Below are 26,082 nucleotides of genomic sequence, written 5' to 3' on the forward strand. Positions count from 1 at the left end.
TTTAAAATTGCTTTTTAGGGACCGATGCCACTCACGCCGAGCACATTGAGACCATCAAATCCCGAATGTATGTAGGACTCACTCCTGAGCAGAGATTTCTTCCAGGGGAGCTAGGCATGGGCCTAGTGGAAGGTGTGTACAGAATGCAATTGAAAGATTATTAAACTGCAATTTGAAAACATCTGTTATTCTCTTGCATTGCTATGTACATCTTTTAGAATTGATGTGTGGCTTAAGTCTACAGTAAAACTAAGCTTAGATTCTGGAAAATCTGAAAAAGCATGAGGCACTCTGGAGACATTGGTGTAATGCAATAAGACTTTCAGTATGTCAGCAACATTGCTTAGCTGAGGCTCACAGCACTTGCATTGTCAGAGGCAAGATTTTTGTTAAGTGAATAGGCAGATGTTTTTTTTTGCAGGCACCTTTTTTGTAACTTTTTCATTAACTCTCTTTATTGAATTGTCATCAATATTTCAAACTATGACAACTACTACATGCAAAGATAATAAACAAATATGTTCCACATACACAATATTCCTTCTCATCAGGAAAATTAAACTGTTACATGAGACTATCCCTAGTGAGCATAATTCTATAAGCACAGTATTTGTTCCTCGCCTCATTCTTATTGTAGAGCAACCAACAGAAGCCTTTTTGCCTATTGAACATCCACTTCTGCACTGCCTGCACCAGTAGCAGGTTCACCCCCTATTTTTGGAAATCCCTCCTTGGTCGTCACACTTTATCAAATTTCCTAGGGCATACGCAGGCCTATTTACTGACTTCTTTGCCAGCATATCCCAGTTCAAGTTTACAAACTACTGTTCCATTCTTGGAACCTGTATGGTACCCCACAACCTAACAATGTCTCCTCTGGAAACCATAAAGGGCCATGTTACACCACAGTTATGTGGTTGTGTGTGCTTAGACACAGTCTGACCCCCCCCCCATTAATTGTTGCTGGTGGTGGTCTAAGCGTCTGGTTCTTCAATTTAACTTCATCTTATCATGTTTCTTCTACAGGCTGACGGTTATTGTAGGCTTTAAATTGACTAATATCCTCTTTGAAAGGAAGCAGTCATCATACAATTACAGACCGGTTTCTTTACTCCCGATATTTTAAAGATTTTTAGAAAAACATATTAACCGACAGCTAGCAGAATTCATTAACTCCAACAATCTTCTCCATTCCTCACAATCTGGCTTTAGAGTAGGGCACTCAACAGAATCCACCCTATTAGGAGTGACGGAAACGATTCGTCAACAGCTTGATACTGGTGGTACGGTGGCACTCATTCTTTTAGATTTGAGTGCCGCCTTTGACACAATATCCCACAAAATGCTACTTGAAACCTTAGAGGGAATTGGGGTCAGAGGACTAGCTTTGGATTGGCTTGGGAATTTTTTTAACAGAACGATCTTATCAGGTATTCTCCAAAAACAACACCTCCAAGACTATGTCCTCCCCACATGGAGTTCCACGGGGGTCTATCCTTAGCCCGCTCTTATTCAATATTTACATCATCCCGCTAGCGAGTATTGCAGAGAAATTTGGCCTCACTATTTATTCATATGCAGACGATACTCAATTAGTATTCTCCTTATCAACTACTGATAATAGCAACACCTCCTCCCTATGTTTAGGGCTTCAGAATATAGCGAAGTGGATGCATTCTAAGAAGTTAAAACTTAATAGTGACAAAACGGAACTATTAATCTTTGGAGAACACAAAGAGCTTTGGGGACAAACACACTGGCCAACAGAAATGGGTCCCCCGCCAATAGCAGTTCCCTCAGCTAGGAACCTAGGTATATTAATTGACAATAAATTGACTATGCATGATCACGTAGCCAAAACAGCGTCAGTCTGCTTCGCCATTTTAAAGTGGTTAAGAAAAATCCTTTGGCAACTTCCTGTAGGCGCACAAAGAACGGTAGTGCAGGCCCTGATTGGGTCAAGGATGGATTATGGGAACATTCTTCTCCTTGGTTCCAACAAAGAAATCATACGACGTGTACAGGTTGTCCAAAATGCGACAGCAAGGATACTATTGAATCTACCAAGGAGGGCGCATGTCTCTGAACATCTTCGAAATCTCCACTGGCTCAAAATAGCCAGCAGAATCAAGTTCAAAGCTCTATGTTATATGTTTAAGATAAACACTGGAGAAGCACCAGCGTATCTATGCAAATTGGTCCAAAAATACATCCCTACCCGTAATCTCAGATCAATCCACTTAGCGAAATTCGTGGTCCCAAGAGTTAAACGAGCACGAATGGGCAGACGCTCCTTCGGATATCTGGCACCAACTCTATGGAACTCTATTCCACTAAAATTACGACTGGAACCAAACTTCAGAACTTTTCGAAAAAATATCAAGGCATGGCTATTCGACCAAGATTAAGACTCTGTTTTTACTCCCCACGGTACTGATTGACTTCCAAGGCGCCGGGAAACCCTCTGGGTAGCTGTCGCGCCATATAAATGGATTAAATAAATAAATAAATAGAATCACAATAAGAGAGCATAAAAATAACCTAAAAGAGAGGGGGAAATGCTAGTCACCTATAAATTTAGGAATTTTCTGGGACTAAAAACCCTTTTTGCATCCAAAGTTACTATTGATGCTGTTTTAAATGTTGAATACATTCTTATATAATTTTCTAGGGAAATCCACTATAGAATAATGGCACACAGTTCTTCACCTTTATTTCCAAAATGTGTCTCGCTTTCTCGCAGTAACATTATTGAACCTCTGCTAAGTATTCCCTTTCTAGATCCAGTGGACTTTCTATAGTTTTTCTTTGCACCACCCTTTGGCCCCAGACCCTATTCTTTGGTTTGAGTGTTATGATTGTAATTAGTTATGCGTCTCTTAGTTCCAGACAAACTTGAATGCCTTTAGGTGACACAGTATGTGTTTGCTCGGTACTACCACTCTTTGTTCAGTCTCATGGTTTAAGATACTGGGGAATTTGGGATTAGAGATTGTGTAAGAGGGCAGAGTTGGTGTTAGGGATGGCTGTTTCCAGTCTTTTGAAACATGAACATTTAATGTGGCCCCTGTGCATTTATGTGAGGAGAAATGTAATGCGTTTCTCAGAGGCACTAGAATACTGCATTGTGGTCTCTAAACACTAGATACTTTGTTCAATTTTATTGTGTGATGGGTTAAAATATTTGACAACAGCACATTTAAATCTTAAAGTCCTATTCCCACATTGGACATAATGCATCCACAGTGCAATTTCTCAGTCTTTGTCTGTGGCAGTCGCTAGTCAGTAGTTGTGTGCCTTCATCTATTAGATTTCCTTTTGAGAGATATTTTGAAATCTCACTTGAACTGATTAAAGTGTTTTTCCCTATATCTGTTAAGTGTTGGAAAATTGTCCAAAATTGGCAACAATTTGGCAGTTCAGTGAAATGCAAGTTTGTTAGCCAGCCTAGATATATTGCGCGGAGACTTCCCATCCTTCATGTTAGTGTTCCTTGTCTTTCCCAGGTTATGACTCCATGGGCTATGAGATGTCCAAGCCAGATTTGAGGGCTGAACTGGAAGCCGACTTGAAGCTTATTAGCGAAGGGAAGAAAGATAAGTTTGTTGTCCTGAGACAGCAGATTCAAAAGTACAAGCAGGTCTTTGTTGAGGCAGTGGCTAAAGCCAACAAGTAAGTGTGATTACTATCGTTTGCAGGGCTATTAAAATTCATTAGAGCTCATCGTGCTTCACCCTGTCATATGTGACAAATTTTAGAACTACCTTGGCCGACTTCATTGTTGCTACCGTATTTTGCTTTCTGTGAATGTTTTTAATGGAGCAAATTTATCACCCATAAATTCTTTTTACTTACATCTAAATTTCACTGGTGTGGCTTGATTTCGTTGTAAAAACGAATAGTTAATATATCATTGTATGTAAGCAAGTGACTGCTTTAAACTGTTGCGGTGCTACTTGTTCTAATTACACATCAAGAACTCCACTCATCATCAAGAAATGGTCTTACAATTTTAGGCAGCCCCTATAATCGGCTATGTCTTGCTACAGTATTATTAGCTCCTTTCCTCCTGATTATATTTGTCTCACACTGCCTAAGCTGGAAATATTGACTTTATCTGCTGTACTAGACCCAGGTCTCCCAGAGGTTGCTTCTGACACCTAGGCACCTTACCAATTAGAATTGTCAACTTGCGTCTGCGTTGGGCTCCTAGTTTGGCCTTACGTTCCTTATATCTCTCAAAATCATTTTCCTTTTTGTCCAGTGAACACCGACTGGCAGAATGACTTTGCAGCAGCAAAAACATTATCTCCAGCATATGCACAGCTGCAGCTGAGTGTATCTTCTCTGTCCCAGGACTTAAGAGATGCAGCACAGGCTCAAATAATGATGCTAGCATTTCCTTTACAGATTGGATGATGCGCTATCACAGTACTTTGGGGAAGCTGTCCAGACTGCGCCTCAAGAGGATCTGTTCCCTGAGACTCCTCGTCCTATCCGAAAGTGTCCGCATTGTGGCAAGGACATGGTCCTGAAAACCAAGAAGGACGGTGGGTGAGTGTATGTTCCTGTTTCTCCATCTTTTAGGTGTCCGCATTTTTACAAGCATTCTTGTGCTACATCTTTCTCTCTAGCAAAAGTGAAGCCACTGACTTGATCATTGTAAAGTGTTGAAGCAGGAAAATTAGCAAGGTCTAAGGTGCCACATACTGGTTCGTTGTCCTCTTTGAATATGCAGTATTTCACAGCACAATGGAAATATGTATTTATTTGTATTGCCCTAGCTTGTGACAAGGAGCCAATCAGATGCACTGGTGAGTATATTGTCTACTATTTCTGTTGTATGTCGATTTAGATTCCGTATGCATTTCCCGATTCATGCCCTTATATAGGTACATTTCACATTGCCCTTATATAGGCATAGCTATCCAGTCCTTATTTAGGCATAGTCCATGTTACCCAAATACAGGCATGGCTACTTCCATTCGTTCATCTACGTCACGATTTCTTGGAAAACCAGACTCTTAAGCTGTTAGGGACTTCCCCTTGCTTGGATATTGATTTCTCCAAGAACTCATTTATTATGCATGAACATCTATTCCTTAGGAAATAATTCACGACGTTCATATGCCCGACTTTACGTCAATGCTGGCATTCCAAAAACACCTTCAAGGTATAAATATACCTTCACTTGCTAAGGCAAAGCACGGTGTGGTTCAGTGCGGTTTGACTACCTACTTGCACGACGCAGCTCACCACAGCAAGTCCCGAAGGAAGCCAACTCTCCAGCTGACGCACTGACTAGAAGCTGTCCTCCTCCTGCCGAGAAATCCAGCTCCAGTGTTTCTGACTCCCCTTGCGGGGTGTTGGGAAATAGAGTCCAGAGAAAGAGATAACAACGTCTCTCATTCTAAAGGTCTGGAGCTGATTAGAACCTGGAGAAACCTTTGGCAGATTCTTGGCAAAACTAGACTTAAGCTAAACAGCACCTACTTCTTCCCTCGTACTAGACCTAGGTTAGGTACTGGGGTAGGCGTATTTTAGAAGCACCAGTTGAGTATTTTAGCCTGTGTAATTTATGTTTGTATTTTTATATATGTCTTAGCAACAGACAATGCTATTACAGTATTATTTTATATTACTGTTTACGCTGTACGCATTATACTTCGCATTTTGTCTAATGATCGCCAATCTTAATCACCCGCCATTCCCCACGCCGAGATTGGGACACGCCCACCTTGAGGCCACGCCCCCTGTTCCCACCCCCCCACTATAAACATGTGTATCTACCGGAAGCGCAGCGGACGAGCGCAGCGGGCGCGACGATTGCGTGCCGATGGCGCGCTTAAGGCAAGCTCGTCTGCGCTCGTCGCGATCATGACGCGGCCGGGGCCGGTCCCCCTGCCCGACTCACCAGCCATATCACCGCAGTATACACTCGGACTGAGATGTTGTCTTTGAGACCCCCCCTTTGCTCAACCTGCCCCTGGTCCATCTCTGACGCTCGGAGCCAGGATTACGTTTGTAAAGTTTGCCATTTCTCCCTCTCTTCTTGTGACCCAACCAACAGTCCGGCCCATGCTCTGATTCCTGCTCCCACCCGCGGAGTCCATCCCTCCTGGATTCTCAGAGCTGCGCTGATTAATTGCAGATCATTGAGCAAACATGCCATCGACATCTGGCAGTCCCTTCGAGACAACAACCGGGATCTGCTTTTTCTCACTGAAACGTGGCTGAACGAGACCACGAATCCCATCATCTCCCTCGCTTTACCAGAGGGTTACAGTATTATCTGTGCTAACAGACCCAATGGTAAACAGGGAGGTGGCGTTGCCCTAATTCACAAATCCAAATGGACGGCTATCCTCCCTCTATATGATCAAATTGACTGTATAGAGGGCCTGCCTTTTAGTGTTCAAATCTCCCCGTCCACCTCCTGCTTGGGCATACTAATCTACCGTCCCCCCATTCCAATACTTCACATCTACCGGTTCTGGCGGACTATGTTATTCAGCTCAGCACACGATACGCCAACTTCACTGCTTTAGGAGACTTCAATCTCCATGCAAATGAGGAATCCTGTTCGCACAGCAAAAACGTCATCTCTACGCTGGCGGCCTGCAATCTAGTTCAAATAATAGCTCTTCCCACGCACAAAGCGGGACATACTCTAGACTTGATCTGCTCCAACTTACCACTTATTCTGGCTGCTCCCCCCATCCTGGTTATCTGGTCGGATCATTTCCTCATCCCCTTTGAGATTGGTATCACCTGCCCCATCAGATCCATTATCACCCCTAAAGCTTCAGGCAGAAACTGGAGCCGCATTACCCCTGAAACACTCCAGGAATACCTAAAAAATTCCCAACCCAGCCCCTCGTCCGATCCTGACCGGGGCATCGACCATCTAGACGCCTGGATAGGTCAGGCCCTAGAGGCTCTGGCCCCCCTCAAACCTATCAAAACTTGTAGGGCCACACCACCAGCACCATGGTACTCCGACGAGCTTCGGCAGAAAAAGGCATCATGTAAACTCCTCGAACGCTCCTGGAGACAGAATTACTCCTCGGATAGCAAAACCGCCTACAAAACAGCCCTCAAAGAATACCGTAGAATGGTTGAGGAGCACAAAAGGAGCTTTCTGGCCTCTAGAATCAAACTCGCCAGTAATGGTGCCAGGGTGATTTTTAACATAGTTAGATCCTTCACAGACCCTAACGCGCTGACTCGCACTCAGCCTGCCTCCCAGTCCCTATGCGATAAACTCTCGCAATTCTTTGAGGACAAAATTGAGACCATCTATTCCTCCTTCCCTACTTCCAACAGAGAAGGATCGGAAGAGCAACCCACTATTCTCTTGCCACAGCCGCCCACTCTGTCAGAATTTGCATTCATCTCTGAAGCTGACACTATGGCTGAATTACTAAAATGTAAATCTGGATCCCCAAATGACCACTGGCCAGCCAAACAATATAGAAAACTGTCAGCTCTGCTTAACCCCTATCTGAACCATATTTGGAATGAATCATTGAGAACGGGCAGCTTCCCCGCCAAGTGGAAGCATGCCTCTTTGGTCCCCATCCTGAAGAAGCCCAATCTGGACCCCGACAACCCCAGTAACTACAGGCCTATTTCTCTTCTGCCTGCCCCAGCTAAGATGCTGGAAAAATTGGTACATTCTCAACTGGCGAATTACATCGAATCCAATGGGCTCCTACATACCTCTCAGCACGGCTTTCGGTCGGGCCACAGCACGGAGTCAGCCCTTATTGAAATGGCTGACTCGGTGAGATGGACGCTTGACCTGGGGTCGAGGGCGGTGTTAGTGCTGCTGGATCTTTCAGCAGCATTTGACACCGTCTCTCATAAGATCTTGCTGAGAAGGCTGGGGGACCTGGGCATAGGTGTCACAGTGTTGAAGTGGCTCTCATCCTATCTGTCTGACCGCTCTCAGCAGGTTTACACCCCCCCCCTACACCTCCTCCGCCAGACCACTGAAATGGGGAGTACCACAGGGCTCTTCCTTGAGCCCGCTCTTGTTCAATGTTTACTTTACCCCCCCTGGCCAAACTGATTGCACATACTGGGATTAAATCCACTTCTTATGCTGACGACATTCAGCTACTGTTCACCTTTGACACCCCCTCCGCCTCTGCCTTTGATCCGTTGAAATCCTGCCTTAGGGACATCTCTAGCTGGATGGATGCCAACTCCCTCCGTCTCAATGCAGGAAAAACGGAGATCTTGTTTTTTAACTCACCATCCCCTCTGGATTCCAGTCTGTGGTGGCCAGAGGATCTGAGCCAAGCTCCGACACCCAAAGACTCGGTGAGAAACCTGGGAGTACGTTGGGATAACCACCTCAGTTTCAACGCTCAGGTACAAACAGTTGCAGCCTCCTGCTTCGCAAAGATCAAGATTATCAAACGGCTTATTAATTATCTGCCAGCGGACTGCCGTAAGACTGTGGTCCAAGCATTAATAACATCCCATCTTGATTATGCCAACGCATTATACCTTGGTATCACAGCAGGCCTACGTCATAAACTCCAGACTGTTCAAAACGCTGCCGCTCGGCTGGTGGAGAGAATCCCCGCTAGACTTCACATCTCTCCACCTCTCCGTAAACTGCACTGGCTACCCATTGCCAAACGATGCGTTTTCAAGGCCATGACACTGGCTTTCCGTGCATCTAAGGGCAATGGCTCGGCCCACTTGAAAAGCACTCTGCGGCCTTATGTCAACACCAGGACACTACGCTCCAACTCCCTACTTTTCCTGGAAACTCCACGATTCAAACGAACTCGTGCAGGAGGAAAAACATTCGAGGTCTGCGCCACCCAGTGTTGGAACAAGCTCCCGGTTGCCCTACGTGCCTGTCAAACTGAATCGGCATTCCGTAAGTCCTTGAAGACCCACCTTTTCTCCTCTTAATGGCCTCCCCCATGTCTGTGCCCCTTGTCCCCAGTTCTATCAGCGCCGGGACGCCCCGTTGGGGCAGCTGTGCGCTTTATAAAATACACAAATAAAAAAATGATTGTAGCAGTTCATATCTCTTGCATGATAAATAAGACTGTTCAGTAAACCCTTTTTATTGAATCGCCCGTCTCTCGATTTCTATGCAACTCTGTAAAAACGAAGCATGCACGATTGACTGAGTGAAATAGTTATCTATTGTTTCCATGACTCTGAAGATATTGTTCCGGTTCTAGGGGAAACAAAGTTGTCATGTTTATGCGGTTGTCAGAAACTAATCCCTTCTTGTTTATTAGAGAAAGTTTCTAGTGACCTGTGAGTTAGCTGGCACGCACACAATTCAGTTTAATATACTCTATAGAGACATACTGACCTCAGTCCTATGTCAAATCTATAGTGTATATTATTCCAATGCGCAGAGCCTATTGGGAATATAGGCACTACACTACATTTCAATTTGAAAACCCACTCCTAACATGCTGGCTGACCTATAACAGGAGATCCATGCCTGTAGATCGATCTTCATTTTCGATCTACTTTTTGAACATCTTTATCTTTCTTTCGAACGCTGTCAGATTTGGTTTAGTTCTGGACCTGTCTCCGTTTATCTTAGGATTGAATCTAGTTTGTAAAATTAGACTTGTTTCCCTGAACCTCAAAGTGCTGTATAATGCGGAGTCGGCTCCCAATAGTATTTTTGCCCTGGCCCTTCGAAAACAGTAAACAAAGTAATTCATACTTTATTCTCTTGGCTAGTGGGAGCCTCTGAACTTAAAAGAGGAGTATGATGTATACACATTTCCTTAAGCTCAGGTCTTTCTTGCATGGTTTACATTCTGTGCCATACATTGATCTTTCTTTGGGTTTTCTGACATACATAATGTTAGAGCAATGAAGCATAAATAGCACCAAAGCATGAGTAAGTTCAATGTAGTGAGCTACCAAGGGGATCCTTCGGATATATGGAGTGAATATCAGTGAAACACAAGCCATAGATTACAGCAATTCACCACTGCACAGGGGAAAACCTTACACCTTATGCGTCTGCATCACTCCAAAGTGCAGTATTTTGGTATAAGTGGCATTTCAACTTTAGTTTATTCTCCCAATCTTCTGCTGCCAGTAGATTAGGTTTGTGTTCTTTAGAAGTCTCCCGCCTGGGGGCTAGAACTAGTTAGTATAGTGGTTCACCAGTTACATCTAGAAGTCAGTCAAAATGCAGCTTCAGTTCTCATTTAAGTACAGTACTCTGTATTTTGACCAAAGGCTTTGACTGTGGCATATATTAATGCTATGGAACAAGTACATTGGCAAAAAGAACAGTAAATGATTGGATTATACTGGAGCTTACTTTCAAACGAATATTTATTATTTATTCTTCATTTTGTTTGATGCTGAATTATGCTTTTGAAATGAAGAGAAGAGACTAGCTGCTGTCGGTATTATTAGTCATTACCTATAAGACCTTTACCATCATTCCCAATGATCTAAATCCCATTAATCTAAGTGGATATTCTTGTGTTCTTCCATGTATTTCACAGGTTCTTCATATCCTGTCTTGGCTACCCAAGCTGTAAAAGTGCGATCTGGTTTCCTGATTCAGTTTTGGAGGTGAGCCGAGATGACAGTGTGTGCACTGTTTGCCAGCCACATCCTGTTCAAAGGTGAGAAATCAATGTTTGTGTTCGTAGACATTGCTGTTGAGCAAAGTATGGTCATTGAAACTCATAGTGCCTTCAATTGTCTCCTTTCCGAATATCCATAAAAAGTATTTTCCCCTCTTACTGTTTTAAATGTGTTCTGGACTTATGCACAGAAAACCACCTTAGCAGTATTTTCCACTTAGAGGGTTCTGATGAGCAAAGATATAGCACAGGTGGCGCATGAACCCACCTGTGAACTTATTATTTGCCTTATATTTAGGTTTGTCCCATTCTTTTACTAGGAGAGCACAGTTCCCATTCCGGCATTTGACATCCTGAATTTTCCTTACCAAGTATGTTTGGTGGCATCACTGTTTATTCACTGTCTCCCCAAACTATCTATCCTCCGTGTCCCCAAACTATCTATCCTCGTCTGCTTTGGGTCCTTCGCCTTGCCTCTGTCGGGTCTCCCACATCTCGCATGTGTTCCGATGAATTCCACAATGATTCTCGCCTTCCGTTGAGAATCATGCGCTCTACTTCAGGGCAGTACTGTTTCCCTCCCATGAGATTTGATGGTGGAGCAGGCAGGGGGATTACATCTGTTTACTTTCTCTGCCAAAGCCGCCGCTCTAAGCGCAGCTGGTGCTGCGGCTCACAAGGTTGGTCTCACATACACACCACAATGTAACACACAGGAAAGTCAGGCACACACGGGCTGTGCATTCAATAGTCCTTTCACTAGCAACCGAAAGAAACGGACAAGCGCGTTTCGGCTTCCTTTATCAATATCGGCAAACTTGATTACAAACCAACCTTTTATCATACTAGAATTTCATTGGGCAGCCATGTAGGTTAAAACATATATGATGGACTTCAGTGCATAGTTACTTAAATTAATTTCCAAAGTGTCACCCATTTTATAATGTACAATTCATCCTAGCTATATTGCAGAAAACAACAGTATGCATCTCCGAATCGCAAAAATACTGCTCATACTCATATTTATACACAAATTATTATGTTACTGACCTTGTCATGAGTGATGTAATATGTGAGGTCATAATCAGTGCATTGCGGGGGCGAGAGTTACTGCTGAAGTTCTCTGGTTTTGTACGAGTGAAATGTCCGCATAACTATAACGTCCCTGTAACCATTGGTTTTTTCACTGAATTTCTAAGGTTTTTTTAATTCTATTTCCTGACTATAACATCCCTGTAACTTGTTTTTTTTCATTGAATTTGAAGTTTTTTAAAAATGCTAAAGCCTCACAAACGTCCCTGTAACCTTTGGTTTTTACAGTGAATTTGTAAGGTCTTTCAAATTCTATTTCTCAAATATAACGTCCATGTAACCTATTAATGTTTTTTTATTAAATTTTTAAGGTTTTTAAATTGTATTTTCTATCTAAAATGGCTCTATAGTGGATTAATAAGCTTGTATTTTCTTCAGTGGATTAATGGGTGTTTTTTTTCCTTTACATTTTTTACATTCGCAACGACGTCGCGATACCCGCAGTTACATTGCGAAAACAGAAAACAAAAGCAGACATTCAATGTCCACCAACACATCCATTAATATGTGAAACAAAAATCCATTCTGAACATTTCCCTACTTATATTACTATATACATACTTCTTTAAAAGCATGTTTAAACTCATGCTTTTGTACTAAGTTCTATCTTTCAGACCCATTTTCCATTTTTGCTGTTATTCGGGACGTCGCAATGGCTTTTTTAACCGCGACGATCATGCTTTTTCCATAAAGTGTAAAACACATATATCTACACATACTACAGTAATTTACACACTAGAGGTTTCTTAAGGTATTCGCTAAAGTCATGTTTCTTGTCGAAAGTTTCCATAAAAAACATCCCTAGAACCTATTTTATCTTTTCGCTTTGACTCCGGAGACTGCAATGACGTCGGTAATCACGATCCCCCACGGATACGTTACGAAAACTGTAAACAAAAGCAGACATTCAATGACCACCAACACATCCAAAAATGTTTTAAAAAATCCATTCTGAACATTGCCCTTCATATATTACTATATACATACTTCTTTCAAAGCATGTTTAAACTCATATTTCTGTACAAAGTTTCTTCAAAAACCTTCTTGCAGACCTATTTTCCATTTTCGTGGTTGTTCGGTACATCATGATGACGTCCTTAACCTCGACAGTCGGGCCTTTTCCATAAAGCGAAAACACATACATGCGCGCATGTAACAGTATTTTACACACTTGGGGTTTATTACTGTACACTTTTACTCATATTTTTCTAGTATATTTCTAGAAAAACCATCTCTATAACCTATTTTCCGTTTTCGCTGTGAGAACAGAGATTGCGAAGACTTTTCTCGAAGAAAGGATTTGCATGCTCATTCCACCAGAGCGAAAGCTGCCACCACGGTGTTAGCATGTGGAGTTCCGGTCCTGGACATTTGCCAGGCGGCAACATTGGCTTCCTTACGCACGCTTATCAAACACTACTGTTTGGACAGTCTGGTCTGTAGGGATGGACAGTTTGCCCATTCAGTCCTGCAGGACTTCCTTGTGTGAATTGGTCCATAGACCTACTTTCTGGGAAGTATTGCTTGGTTATCTGTTCTAAGGTAAGGAATCTGTGGCTAGATATCTCTATCAATTTACTTGCCTTCTGTAACGCCTTATCTGGTAGAAGCCCGATCTAGCTGTAGATCCCTTATCGACCCACCCATCCTCCCTGCTCTGTGAATGGATTTCTAGGGACAGGCTTTCCTTTTTCAGGGCCCTACTTTTCCACACCAGTGGTTAGTGTTCTTTGTGGCTCTGCACTTCTGGCATGAAAAGTTTTGAAAAGTGACTAACGCCAGGGCGGCACCTATATAAGCACCACAAATGTAATTTCCGGCATGGGCGACGGTAATGACGCCACGTAGAGTCAAACGATGCCACCAACCGGCAAACAGGGGTACAGCTAACGAAAAATAACTAGATCCAGTCTGATGCATGGGGATAATTCTAAGGTAAGGAATCTGCGGCTAGCAAAAGTCTTGAACAGATAAGGTGTTACCAAAGGTAGGTAACTTACTGTCAATGGCTGATTGCACTTTTTCACGCAGACCAAGCAGGCTGCTAGAATCTGTCAGAACATGCGCAGCTTGCCGGAGCTCTGAGGTGAAGGTTTTTAGAGTACCTCCAGTCAACTTCGAAATGCAGAATGATGTCCTAATCCCTGTAGGAGAGAAGAACATCGACTACAAGCAACAAACATGCTGGACCAGTGCAGGCCTCTTCTGGCTGCCATCCTGTTTTGAAAACGCCTCCTGTATGGAAAACGTACCCACAAATGTTAAACGTGTTTTACCCCAGGAAGGAATGCTGATATAGCATAAAGAATTAATTGTGGCACTTGCCACAAATGTTAGTCTCAGCTGCCTGCTTGTACCACAAGTGGGAAGGGGCCCCAGGATATTGGCCAAATGTAGGAGTTTCTACAATGAAACCTTTGAATTTTGAAGGTTGAAGGTTTGCTGCAGGTAGGCTGAGTGTAATTTTTAAGTCATTAGAATGCATGTTAACATTTTGATGTTCACCCGATATATTGCTTGTTTGGGAGTTGTGGGGGTAGTGAAGGATGAATTATCTATCAAATTAGTTGGGAAGCTCAAAGTGGGTGGGGTGTGCGAAGTACGGAGTAAGCGACCTTAATTTCTCTAGCCCCCACAATAGTCAAGAGGCTTACTTCAAAGCTGCTCATCGGCGTGGCGTAATCAAGTACTTCAGCAGAGCTGTGCTCCCCAAACGTGCATATCAATTCCATCCAGGCAATGTGTGGCCCATTTAACTGCTGACATGGGCTATCCAAGGGGCAAATGATCCTCACAAGACCCACTAGATATGTGCTTAATTTAACAGAGAAAAGATAGAATCTCTCTCCTACAGGAAACCCACCTCACTAGTCATGCCACCTCCAGGCTGTGGGCTAACTTGATCGACACGATTTATGCAGCACCCTACTCTTCATATGCTAGAGGGGTGGCAGTCATTATTTGAAAGAATGCCATACTGTGACCCAACAGAGAGTGCAGGATGAGGAGGTGAGATACCTCTAACTACATGGCACGCTATTGGGAGTAGCGGTGACCATTTTGTATACGGTAACAATATGGACTGTCCCAGCTTCTATTAGGAAGCCTAGAGGAAAATCATACAGCTTAATTATCTGGCATTTATTTTGGGGTGTGACTTTAACATGGTTTTTGACCCACAGCAGGACAGACTCAACCCTGTAGCTGTTTAAACTCTACATGTGGTCATGTTAGATAATTGCAGGGTTGACATTGTGCGTGCCAGACACCCATCAGTCCGAGAGGGCTCTTGCATTAGCTCAGCACATAACACAAGGTCTAGGATACATTATTGGTTGTTCACCAGAGATATTGAAACATAGTAAACTCCAATTTAGCGTATGTCCAGACTGTCTCTGATCACGCTCCAGTCTTCTTAGCACTTGCCTTCCCTGGCCCGCACAGCATGGACATTTCTCGTGCAGACTCTGCTGCAGATCCTTCACCATCGACAAGGCAACCGCAACCGCCGAAGGCACTGGCCGACACACACACCACGAAACCCTAACCTGCACCCTCCTCAATGTACGCTCACTGCAACGACACGCCGTAGAGATCTGGGACCTGATCGACACCCTCTCGCCCGACGTCGCCTTCCTCACAGAAACCGGGACCAACGCCACCTCCGGCCCGACATCACCATCGCCATCCCTGATGGCTACAAGATCCAGAGGAAGGACCGCCCAGGAGGAGGACTCGCTATCGCAAACAAGACCCCACTCCGACTCTCCACCTCCAGCACGAGTGACCACCACTCCAACACAGAACACCTTCACCTCCAGATCCAGCCAAGCCCCAGGACCACGCTACGCGGCATCCTCATTTACAGACCACCGGAACCTCGCAACTACTATCGCCGAGTTCGCTGTGGCCCATGCCATCTCCTCCATGGACTACATCCTACTCGGGACCTGAACTTCCATCTCGACAACTGCAACGACCCCGACCCCACCACTCTTCTCGCCAACCTCGGACTGAAGCAGCTGGTCAACACGCCGACGCACAAAGCTGGACACACCCTCGACCTTATCTTCGCGGGTGGGACAAACATCCGCTTCAGCCACACCACCCAGCCCCCCTGGACGGACCACTTGCGTCCATTTCACCTTCAAGACCACCACCGCACCCAAGCCCCGCCACGTAGGAACTGGAGCAAGGTCTCAGAGGAACTTCTCAACTCCACCCTCCTTCAAACCCCCCCCCACCCCTGCGCCTTAACCGACACCAACTCCGCAGGCAGGAAGTTTCACCGATGGATCTCCTGCTGCGCCGACAAACTCGCACCCCTCCGCCGCCCCACCAAACAACGCCCTCTGAAGGCCGTCTGGTTCACCACAGAACTACTAGAAGCCAGACGCTCCTGCAGACGCCTAGAGAAAACCTGGCAAAACCAGAAAACCACGGAAGCATGGAACAACCACAGAAGCGCCCCGCAGGAATGCCACCAGCGCATAGGAGACACAAAACGGACCTTCATAAGAGACAAAGTCCATACAAACGCGTTCAACGCCAAGGAACTATTCAACGTCATACAGCAATTCGCTAAGCCCCCCAGCGAAGCCACGGATGTCACACCTTCCCAATAACTCTACTTCCACCTGAAGATAAAGACCCTCTGCGACAATTTCTACGAACAGACGCCTGACACCACCCTCCTCCCCTTCACCGCCGACAAGCCTTCCGTCAGGACCTGGACCCCTCCCACCACAGAACTCATCACCACGACCATGAAGCAGGCAGAGATTTAACCCCTCCTTAAGAAACCTACGGCCGACCCAACAGACCTGAAATACTACGGCCCATCTCTCTCCTCCCCTTCACGGCCAAAGTCACAGAGAGACTCGTGAACGCCCAACTAACCGCCTTCATCGAAGAGAACTCCATCCTGGACGCCTCCCAGTCCGGATTCCGCAGCAACCACAGCACCGAGACCGGCCTCCTCGCCACCACTGACGACATCTGCATGCTACTCGACCAGGGACACACAGCGGCCCTCATCCTTCTGGACCTCTCGGCAGCCTTCGACACCGTCTCACATCGCACGCTCGCAGCCAGACTCAACAACACAGGCATACAAAGAGCCGCCCTCGATTGGATCCAATCCTTCCTCACCAGCCGAACCCAGAGGATCAGACTCACTCCCTTCCTCTCCGAACCCACCGACATCAACTGCGGAGTTTCCCAGGGATCATCGCTCATCCCCACACTCTTCAACATCTGCATGGCCCCCCTTGCCGCCATCGTTAGACAGCATGGGCTCAGCAATGTATCCTTCTCTGACGACACCCAGCTCATCCTCTCACTGACAAAGAACCCCCGAAGACACCAGACTCTGCTTCCAGGAAGCAATGAAGAACGTTGCAGCCTGGATGATGAACAGGTGTTTGAAGCTCAACTCCGAGAAGACCGAGGTTCTCATTCTCGGACCCTACACCTCTGCTTGGGACCACACCTGGTGGGCCACCGCCCTTGGGAGCCCGCCCACCCCCATGGACCACGCACGGAACCTCAGCATCATCCTCGACCCCTCCCTCTCAATGAACCCCCAGATCAATGCCTCAGAAAGATCTTCAAATGGATCCCCCCCCAACCCCCCGCCCGACTGCAGGAAAAGAGTCACCCACGCACTCATAACCAGCAGACTGCACTACGGCAACACCCTATTCACCGGTATCAACAGGACTCTACTGCACAAACTCTAAACCATCCAGAACGCCGCAGCCAGACTCCTCCTCGGGACACCACGTCACAAAGCTCCCCGTTGAGAAGAGGGTCAACTTCAAACTCCTCACCCATGCCTACAAATCACTCAACAACATCTGACCCAAATACCTCAACGAGAGATTATCCTTCCACGTACCCGAGAGAAACCTCCGCTCCGCCGACCTCACCCTGGCAGAAGTCCCCCGCATCCGCAGCAACAGAACAGGCAGGAGAGCCTTCTCCCATATCGCAGGCAAGACCTGGAGCGATCTCCCTGTGAACATCAGACGCTCCCCTAGCCTGCACACGTTCAGGAAGGACCTCAAGACCTGGCTCTTCAACTGAACAGGAGCTGCCCCCTCTCCTCCCCTCTAGCGCCTTGAGACCCTCACGGGTGAGTAGTGTGCTCTACAAACCCCTGATTGATTAATTGATTTGTTGGAAGATTTTGATGCATGTTTAAGAGACTTGTATTACTAGCAGAAATGTATACCGCCATTCTGGAATACTTGACCTTCAGTGGCCAAACAGTCATCCGCACTAGCACAGTGTGGCAGATGTTCAAAATGATTTGTGGTATATGTATACCCAAACAGGCAGGTCTCTTAACCCCTTCGCTGCGGCGGCAATTCCGCCGCAGCGCTAGGGGCGAGGGGGGGCCGAGCGGCGCTCGCATGCTCGTGACGGAGCCGCTCCGTCACGAGCCGCGGTTGAGCTGTGCTCATGACGGAGCGGTTCCGTCATGGCCCCGCCCGCTCAATGGAACGTCCAGCGCAGGCGCGGAATTCGCGCCGCGCAGGCGCGCCGAGCGGGCCATGACGGAACCGCTCCGTCATGAGCACAGCTCAACCGAGGCTCATGACGGAGCGGCTCCGTCATGAGCATGGAAGCGGTTAAGAGCCCTGAGGGTCCAGCTTTCAAAACTTGAAAAAGAGATTCAGGCTCTTGAAAAAGAATACTGAGAGGATACACAGGTGCTCCACGAAATTATTAAGCTGGAAGTATACAAAGAAGAAACTTGATCGCAAGGTTAACTGCCTGGGTAAGGAGATGAAGGCCAAGCTGAATTGGGAGGGGGTACTGACTGGGAAAGATGGTTGTCAAGAGTTCACTGACTTCTGACCTTTAAACATCCAACTCCTACACTGGATGTTATAAGCTCCTTTCTTGGTAACATCGAATTGGCATGGCTCACTAGCTGGATGCACCAGTCACCACATAAGGAGTAACCCATATTGTCCAAAGCCTGCCAAATCGCAAGGCTCCAGAGGCAGATGAGCTACTTGCTCTATTTTATTGGGATTGTGCTCAGATACTGTTGCCTCACCTCCCAGCGGTGTATGAGTACAGGCAAACTGGAGCACTCCCCTCTCTTTATGAGAAACCTTAATTGTAATGATCCTCATGCTAGATAAGCCACCTCAGCGTTGCGACTTCTTTAGTCTACTATGATTGATCAAAACGGATAACAAAATCATAGCTAATTGTTACCCAGTAGAAAACGTCCTCTTTTCCTGAAAATAAACCAACCTGATCTATACCAGCTACTCAGCTTTCCATAATCATCACATGTTCTTTCCCTGCTGTATTAGCTGGATCTGCTAGTTAATTCCATGGTCTTATCTATAAATTACCCAGTAGCGTACTTTCACCAAAATGGATTGATATCTACCCCTTTAAAACAGTGTGGAGAGCGCTGGGCTGGGAGGGAGTAATAACACAGGCCATGCCACTATGGGACACAAACAGATTAGGTACACTATGCAGCACCAAAGGCTTTCAAAAATGGGACCTGATAGGAATCTCAAAGGTGGGAGACCTATGGAAAAAAGGGGAAATGGTCACATTTGCCCAATTACAGGTCACGTATGGACTGGCGAAAATGGAAACATTTCACTATTTGCAGATCACACCTGGGCTCACTGATTCCACATGGTACGCAGCTTGTGAAATCTTCCCCACTAGAGGATAGGCTCCTAACCGACCATCTTACGAAAAAGGCTATCTCCCAAACATATCAGAAAAAAATTAATAATTATCCAGACCCCACTGCAGCCCTCAAAATCAAATGGGAATCGGAAGTGGGTGAGTTGGACGATGCAGATTGGCAAGAGGCACTTGCGTCCCCCTAAGGAGGTTGTGATATCTTCCAAACTCAAATTAATACAACTAAAAATCTTACATCACACTTACTACACCCAGACACTCCTACACAGAATTGACTGGGCGGACACACCACTCTGCCTCAGACAATGTGGTGCACTAGACACACTCTTCCACACCCTCTGGCTTTGTCCAGAGATGGCGAATTATTGGAGGGCGGTCATGCACACACTCTCACAAGTTACGACGGTCACGATTCTCCCAGAACCGATAAGATGCCTTCTTAATATATGGGAGCCCACAGATCTCAACCATACAGCTCAGGACTGGGAAGCACTAGGCATGACCCTGGCGAAGCAAAATATTTCACAAGGCTGGGGGTCCTGTCAAACTCCTACCCTTCACCAGTGATGTAAAGACATGGACAATGCAATGATAGAGGAGAAATCAGTCTACATACACAGAGGATGTCCCAAAAACACAGTTATGGGGTAGATTGAATAATTACCAAGACAATATATGTGAAACTCCACCTGAAGAATCTGGGTCGGATATAAGTGAGTGACTGGAACGTAACGTAAAAAAGAAAGAATGCGAAATACTAAGCATACTGATTGCCCACTAGTAAACTTCCGCATAGAGCATTTCTAACTGTCGAATGTATGCCAGGACACTATTGCATAACTTACTTTATCACTCTGTATGTACCGTCAAATCCTATTGGAATATTTATCACTGTTGCATCACTTAAAATGCCAATAAACATGTTTTATAAATGAACCATCGCTGATGTCAGTATTGGCAGCAATCGGGGCATTTCATTCGCATATGAATGCCCTGATACACAAAATGAATGCGGGCCTATCTGAGATGGTGTTTGTGGAACCGGACCCTGCCCCGCTGCAGGAACTGCAACTGGCTGCGATTCAAGCAACGGCCATTTTGATTCTGTGCGAGGACCCCGTGAGTAAACAAGTGTCGAAACCCTCGGTTGGTGCTCTGGAGAACTGTATTCCCAAGGTCATCAGCATATCGCTAAGCCTTCCATCATTGCTGACTTTGGATGTATCGATTGACGTTCCCCTCCCGGAGACTTTTGTTGTTGACTGTTCTTCCACTTTGTTTTCTTCCTATCCCTCCTTGGTGACTGTACGATTGCGGGAAAAACTACATTGGGACTATCCATCCAGGAGGGAGCTTTTTTGTGCGGCTGAAGTTCTCGTGGACTCACAGAATACGAGTAGTAACGGACTGATTTTTGTTAGATTCCTTCTCCTCTTTGATTCTCTTGTTGGCATACAAGTCTTGCTGGGAGGGGTTCGCGTGATGGTTCGGAAGGGTCAAGGCTGAGATCGATTGACCGGGGCGGTTGGTTTGGCTCAAATGGGTGTTCGATTTGAAACTGTTGGACTTAAGGGAGGCTGGGCGGTGTATTACGGCTCCCCCTAATTTTCTTCTACTATGGTCTCTGATACACTCGTATTTTTACTATAGGGGGTGCCTGTCTCTGGCAGGGGGGGAAGGGGGCTGGGAGCCCATACGGATATGCCCTCCCCCATTACTTTTCTCTCTTTTCCATCTTCGGAACCTAGTTAGTTGGGGCGACAGGCACGCTGCTAGTTGGGGTTAGGCGACAGCCATATGCAGGGGTGCAGGGTGGGGGGATGGGTTTATTATTTTCTTAGTGTTTCCTTCTCTTGGTTTCTCTTTCCTTAGTCTTTCTTGGTCCTTCCCTTTTTAGTATAGTTGGTGACATATCCTGCTTTCTTTTAAAATTCCAATGTCCGGTGGCCACGCTTCTTCTATTAACCTGATTATATGGTGTGGGCGGGATTAGATGGCTTGTGCTTAAACTGTTTCTCGATTGTATTGTTGCAATATCTGTTTTGGACTTATCAACGCAGGTGCATCAGGGATTCTTCTGTTGCTCCAAGTCTATCCTGTCAAAGTATCTGTCCATCTATTATTGTTTATGAATGTATGGCACCGGATGTGTTTATTTCTTTTTCTTGGTTTTAAAATTATAAAAAGATTTATAAAAAAAAAAATTGGTCATAAAAAATAAAAACTGTGTGGGCAAACCAGGCAGGGGTTCCTCCTAGCCAAACTTCCTCATTGCGATTGCCATGGACCCCATAGCTGGTAGACTTTAGTAACATTGCACAAAGAGTCCTTAGTTTCAGAGCCCCCAATAGTCTTTCTGTATGTGGATGATGTCAAATTTATTGTCTGTGATCCCGCCACAAACATCTCGCCCATCATCAGAGAATTTCAAAGCTTTGGATACTTGACCAGCATATCAATCAGCTGGTCTAAATCGGTTATATTCCCCTTACCCTGGGATTGCCGAAATGGACCCTAGAGTTCCACCTGGAGTGGAAGTTATCTATGGTGAAATCCTTGGTAATCTGGGTAAGCAGAGAAATAGAAGCCCTCTGATAGGGAAACTACTGTATAGCCATTGCACAACTGTAGGACCAAATTAGCACCTAGATTAGGATGCCCTTTACCATAGGTAGCTGAATAGTGTTAACTAAAATAATGGTGCTCCTCTTAAATATGTTTAATAATATACTTTTCACTCTCACCGGACAGTTCTGTAACTGATTGAGATCATGGATGATCAGACAGGAATGGGCTGGTAAACACACAAGGAGGTGCTGACTCTCCCCTTCGAGCAGGGAGGTCTTCTGGCACCTGATTGTCAATTATACTATTTGCGCACAGGCACAGTAGGCACATTACTGGTACCATCCGACTTCCTTCCCACTGCATGCAGCTATTAAAGCGGCTCCATGCCCTTTAGACACAATTGTTTGTTCTTGAGCACAGCGCCCCACTACTAAGATACACGGTCAAATGTACTGTTTATGTTGGGGTAAACTTGAAGCCAGAGCTGATCTAGATCATCTACATGCTTCCGGAAGTGTACTTTCTCGCAACCTTCGGACCCATAGTTTACAAACCGCTTCAACATCTGAAAGTGCTGAAACTAAGTCACTTGTATCCCAAAGACACTTTAATTAATTTTGCAACTATCTAAAAACTTGATGAGGGCATCAACATTTTCTTAAATTTTAAAGACATGTACAGAAAGACATACTGGCCATTTCCATCTCCCCCTGCTGAAGTTTACAACACTTTGGAGGCCAGTTTATCCCTTTTCCTTGGTGTTATTGGTATCACAGTTATATGCTGCAGTAGAGAGCGCAGCATCCGCCTGTAGCCCATGTGTTGGAGATAAAGGGAATGTTGACCTAGATGTACCCATCACTGCTTCATATAAAATTCCTAAACAGACTCTGTGAGATAATTCGAATTACGTCAGATGTGGGGCTAGGAATGCCGGATAAATTCACCTGGCTTGGCTTTGCCCGTGGTTACCAGACCTCTGGACAAAGGTACTGCAAGCAGTATCCACAATGATCAACTTTGCGTTACAGTGAAAGGCATTAATATGTTGGAATATCTAAAGGGACACGGTAAGGGACTACAAGTTCATGGCTATGATGATGCTATTGGCATGGAGAAGCATGCCAATGCACTAAGGAAGGCCCCCTTCCTCCAGATGCACATTTACAATAGTTTTATTGGTCAATAAACCACTCCAAATGATATGTTAAGCTGCAGTGCAGAATAGTGCTATGCGAAATTTGCATCATCTGCCTTTCCATAATTACGTGAAATTCCTCAAAAAATCATTTGAAATGACACAAAATCCCAAACTGTCAGTTAGCAATATGTTTTAGCTCGAAATGCTTCCCAGCGGCCGTTGTGGACTCACTGAGGCCTTTTGTGCTAAAACAGCCACTTGCATTCTGGTTGTTTGCATTATTCCTATCCCATGCTAAAATGTTACTGCGAACGTGGCTTAAATGTGCCATGTGGCAGAATGATGTAAATGTTGGGAATTTCGCTTTACAATTGTAATGCAAAATTACGCAAGATTACGCCAGCTTAACCTGTTTAGTGTAGAGAACTCCACATACCTTGCTAAAGCATTACATTATGAAGAGATCTAATTAGGATAAAAAGTTCGAAGAAATGTCTTAGATTGTCAAAGCCTCACTTGCCCAGATTCCTAGGTAATAATGCTTGCAGTTCTGTTGCAGGATGTGTGAATCCATGAAATATAAGATTTGAGAAGAAACATGTTTTTGTAATTGCAATCTCCAGTAAAGCGGTCAGTCAATTTTGAGAAAGGATTCTGTTTTAAGAACTAGACAAACTCTTTATGACGTGGATATTTAGGTCTATCCACCCATTGCTTGCCCGCAAATGAGCAGAGTAAAGTTGATGGGCTTCTAAAATTAATGATTTTGTATGGTACTGCGATATTAATGTACTGTGGGGCCTAAGGCGACAGGAAATATTTCCAAGCATGTGAATCTACTAATAATACAAGAGCTGAAGAATTCCTGTTGCAGGTAACTTTGGGTTTCACTGCCCTGGGAGTCTGTACCCCTCTGTGTTTCCAGAAGTGATTTCTTTTTTATCTCCTGGTGTGTCCTTGATATCCACTCCAGGTGACTCTGGATTAATACTCCAGAAACTCTATTTCATTCTGATGGTTCTAAAAATTCCCTCTACCATTTTAGTGTTTTATAATGTGATATCCCATTTCATTTGTTCCAAAAGATATCTGCCACCATTCGGTTTCTCCAATGCCCCTCTGCCCCGCATGATGTTCTTTTCCTGTATTTTGAGTCTCCTTATAACGACTGCCCTCCCACTAAGTATGACACCCTCTTCTTTCCTCCAGTGTCATGTGGCCTTAGCTTTTAACTCCAGATAGGTTGCGCACTTCCAGTGTCCATCCCCTTCACTTCAGAGGTGTGTTCTTCTTATGTTGGTCTCAGTCAAGGAGTTAGTCACACCATGCTGTCCTCTGGATGATGCCTACTGCCAAAACCAAAAGAAAAAATGTTTTTGGTAAATCTACTTGATCACACTTGCTCATTCCTGGCATTAAGCCTTCTGCCAGAGTTGCTGTATGGGATCCTCATCTTTCGGGGTATAATCATTACATTTGTGTTGGCCTCATGGCCTGTCAACTCTGGTCAAAGTAAAAAATAAAATGTGTTTGTGTGTGCACCTTGATTTAGCTAGTCAATTGCTAAGAAAAATAGGTTGTCTGTTGGAACTAAAGGGAGCTGTTCTAGGTGTATGCTGTGCTGTGCTTTGAGACCATATTGCAAACAAGTGTTAAGCTCTGTCTCAGTTTTTTAGTAGAATGGATGGTTGTTTAAGCGTGTGTATGTTTCTTATTCTGAAATCTGCAGGTTGAAGCTGAAGTTTAAGCGTGGCAGCATACCCATGGTCATGCCTTTGGAGTTTGTGGGTTGCATTGGAGGATGTGACGAGATGCTGAGAGAGATCCTTGACCTTAAGTATCTGCAGGCACCCAGTAGGGTACTCCAACCCAATAATCGTCTAAACGCCCATGTGCAAGCGAGTAACCCTCGTTCCCGAACATCCAACTTTGAAAGCAGCCAGCAGCGGCCAGCGACATCCAGGCCGCCCAAGCAAGCACCTGCTACAGTTCAAGCTCCCAGAGTTACTCCACAGTTACCAACCAATGACGACGGAAATGCAGTGGTGTGCAACTGTGGACAGGAGGCCATTTTACTCACAGTTCGCAAAGAAGGGCAGAACCAGGGCAGACAGTTTTATAAGTGTAATGGATCAACCTGTAATTTCTTCCTGTGGTCTGATCAACAGGCAGATGGTGGGGGTGGCGGTGCCCCCAATAGAAGTTTTGGGACAGCTTCTAACTTCTCAGCTGCAGGGCCACCATCTCAATTCCCAGCTAGGGGACAAGCATCTCACTTCCCTACAGGAGGGCCAGGAGCTCACTTCCCCACTGGGGGAGCCTCTGGTGGTGGGAGAGGAAATGCGTGGACAGCAAATGACAGAGATTCAGGCGGAGGAGATGTAGTCAATTGCAAGTGTAATCAACCTGCAGTCACCCGAACAGTTCAAAAAGATGGGACCAACAAGGGTCGCCAGTTCCACACATGTCAGAATCCTAGAGAACAGCAGTGCGGCTTCTTCCAGTGGGCCGATGAGAATGCGCCACCAGGTAAGATGATATACAAATATCTCAGACGGCACAACATCCACATGTTTTCTTTTTATGTCATGCTCTTCCTTGTATCGAGTCTGTAAAGGTAAGCTCTTCTCTTTAAGTATTTGTACCTTTGGTAATTATTTAATCTGGAGTGAGAGTCCTGGTTTCAAAGTATGTGTTCTAACACTACCTAAATGGAAATCTTTTTGTCTGTACCTGTTCATTTATGAATACTGCGAAACCGTGAAAGTACTATAAAAGCATGAATAATGCCATAAGGCTCCTGAGTGATTACAACCTACTAATTCATATTTTAAGTTTTTCTTTCCTTTAATTGTTATGACACTACCATGCCTGAACAGGACCTCTCTACCATGCATGGTAAAACACAAAACATCTTTGCCTAGTAGCACCGCGACTAGTTTATTTCCAAAAGCACCAACCATCCAAGCTTTTCAATTACCTGCTTCCTAA

General features: G+C 45.1%; 1 protein-coding gene across 1 annotated transcript in view; it reads left to right on the forward strand.

Moving 5' to 3' along the window:
* Positions 1-26,082, forward strand: part of TOP3A (DNA topoisomerase III alpha) — a 226,265-nt gene that overhangs the window by 188,955 nt on the left and 11,228 nt on the right. Inside the window, exons 14-18 of the mRNA XM_078665179.1 lie at positions 19-132; positions 3,507-3,672; positions 4,411-4,554; positions 10,518-10,640; positions 24,821-25,620. Of these exons, the coding sequence (XP_078521305.1) occupies positions 19-132; positions 3,507-3,672; positions 4,411-4,554; positions 10,518-10,640; positions 24,821-25,620 (1,347 nt within the window). The remainder of the gene's footprint in view (positions 1-18; positions 133-3,506; positions 3,673-4,410; positions 4,555-10,517; positions 10,641-24,820; positions 25,621-26,082) is intronic.

The sequence above is a fragment of the Lissotriton helveticus genome, chromosome 10 (genome assembly GCF_964261635.1).
Source record: "Lissotriton helveticus chromosome 10, aLisHel1.1, whole genome shotgun sequence".
Lineage (NCBI taxonomy): Eukaryota > Metazoa > Chordata > Amphibia > Caudata > Salamandridae > Lissotriton > Lissotriton helveticus.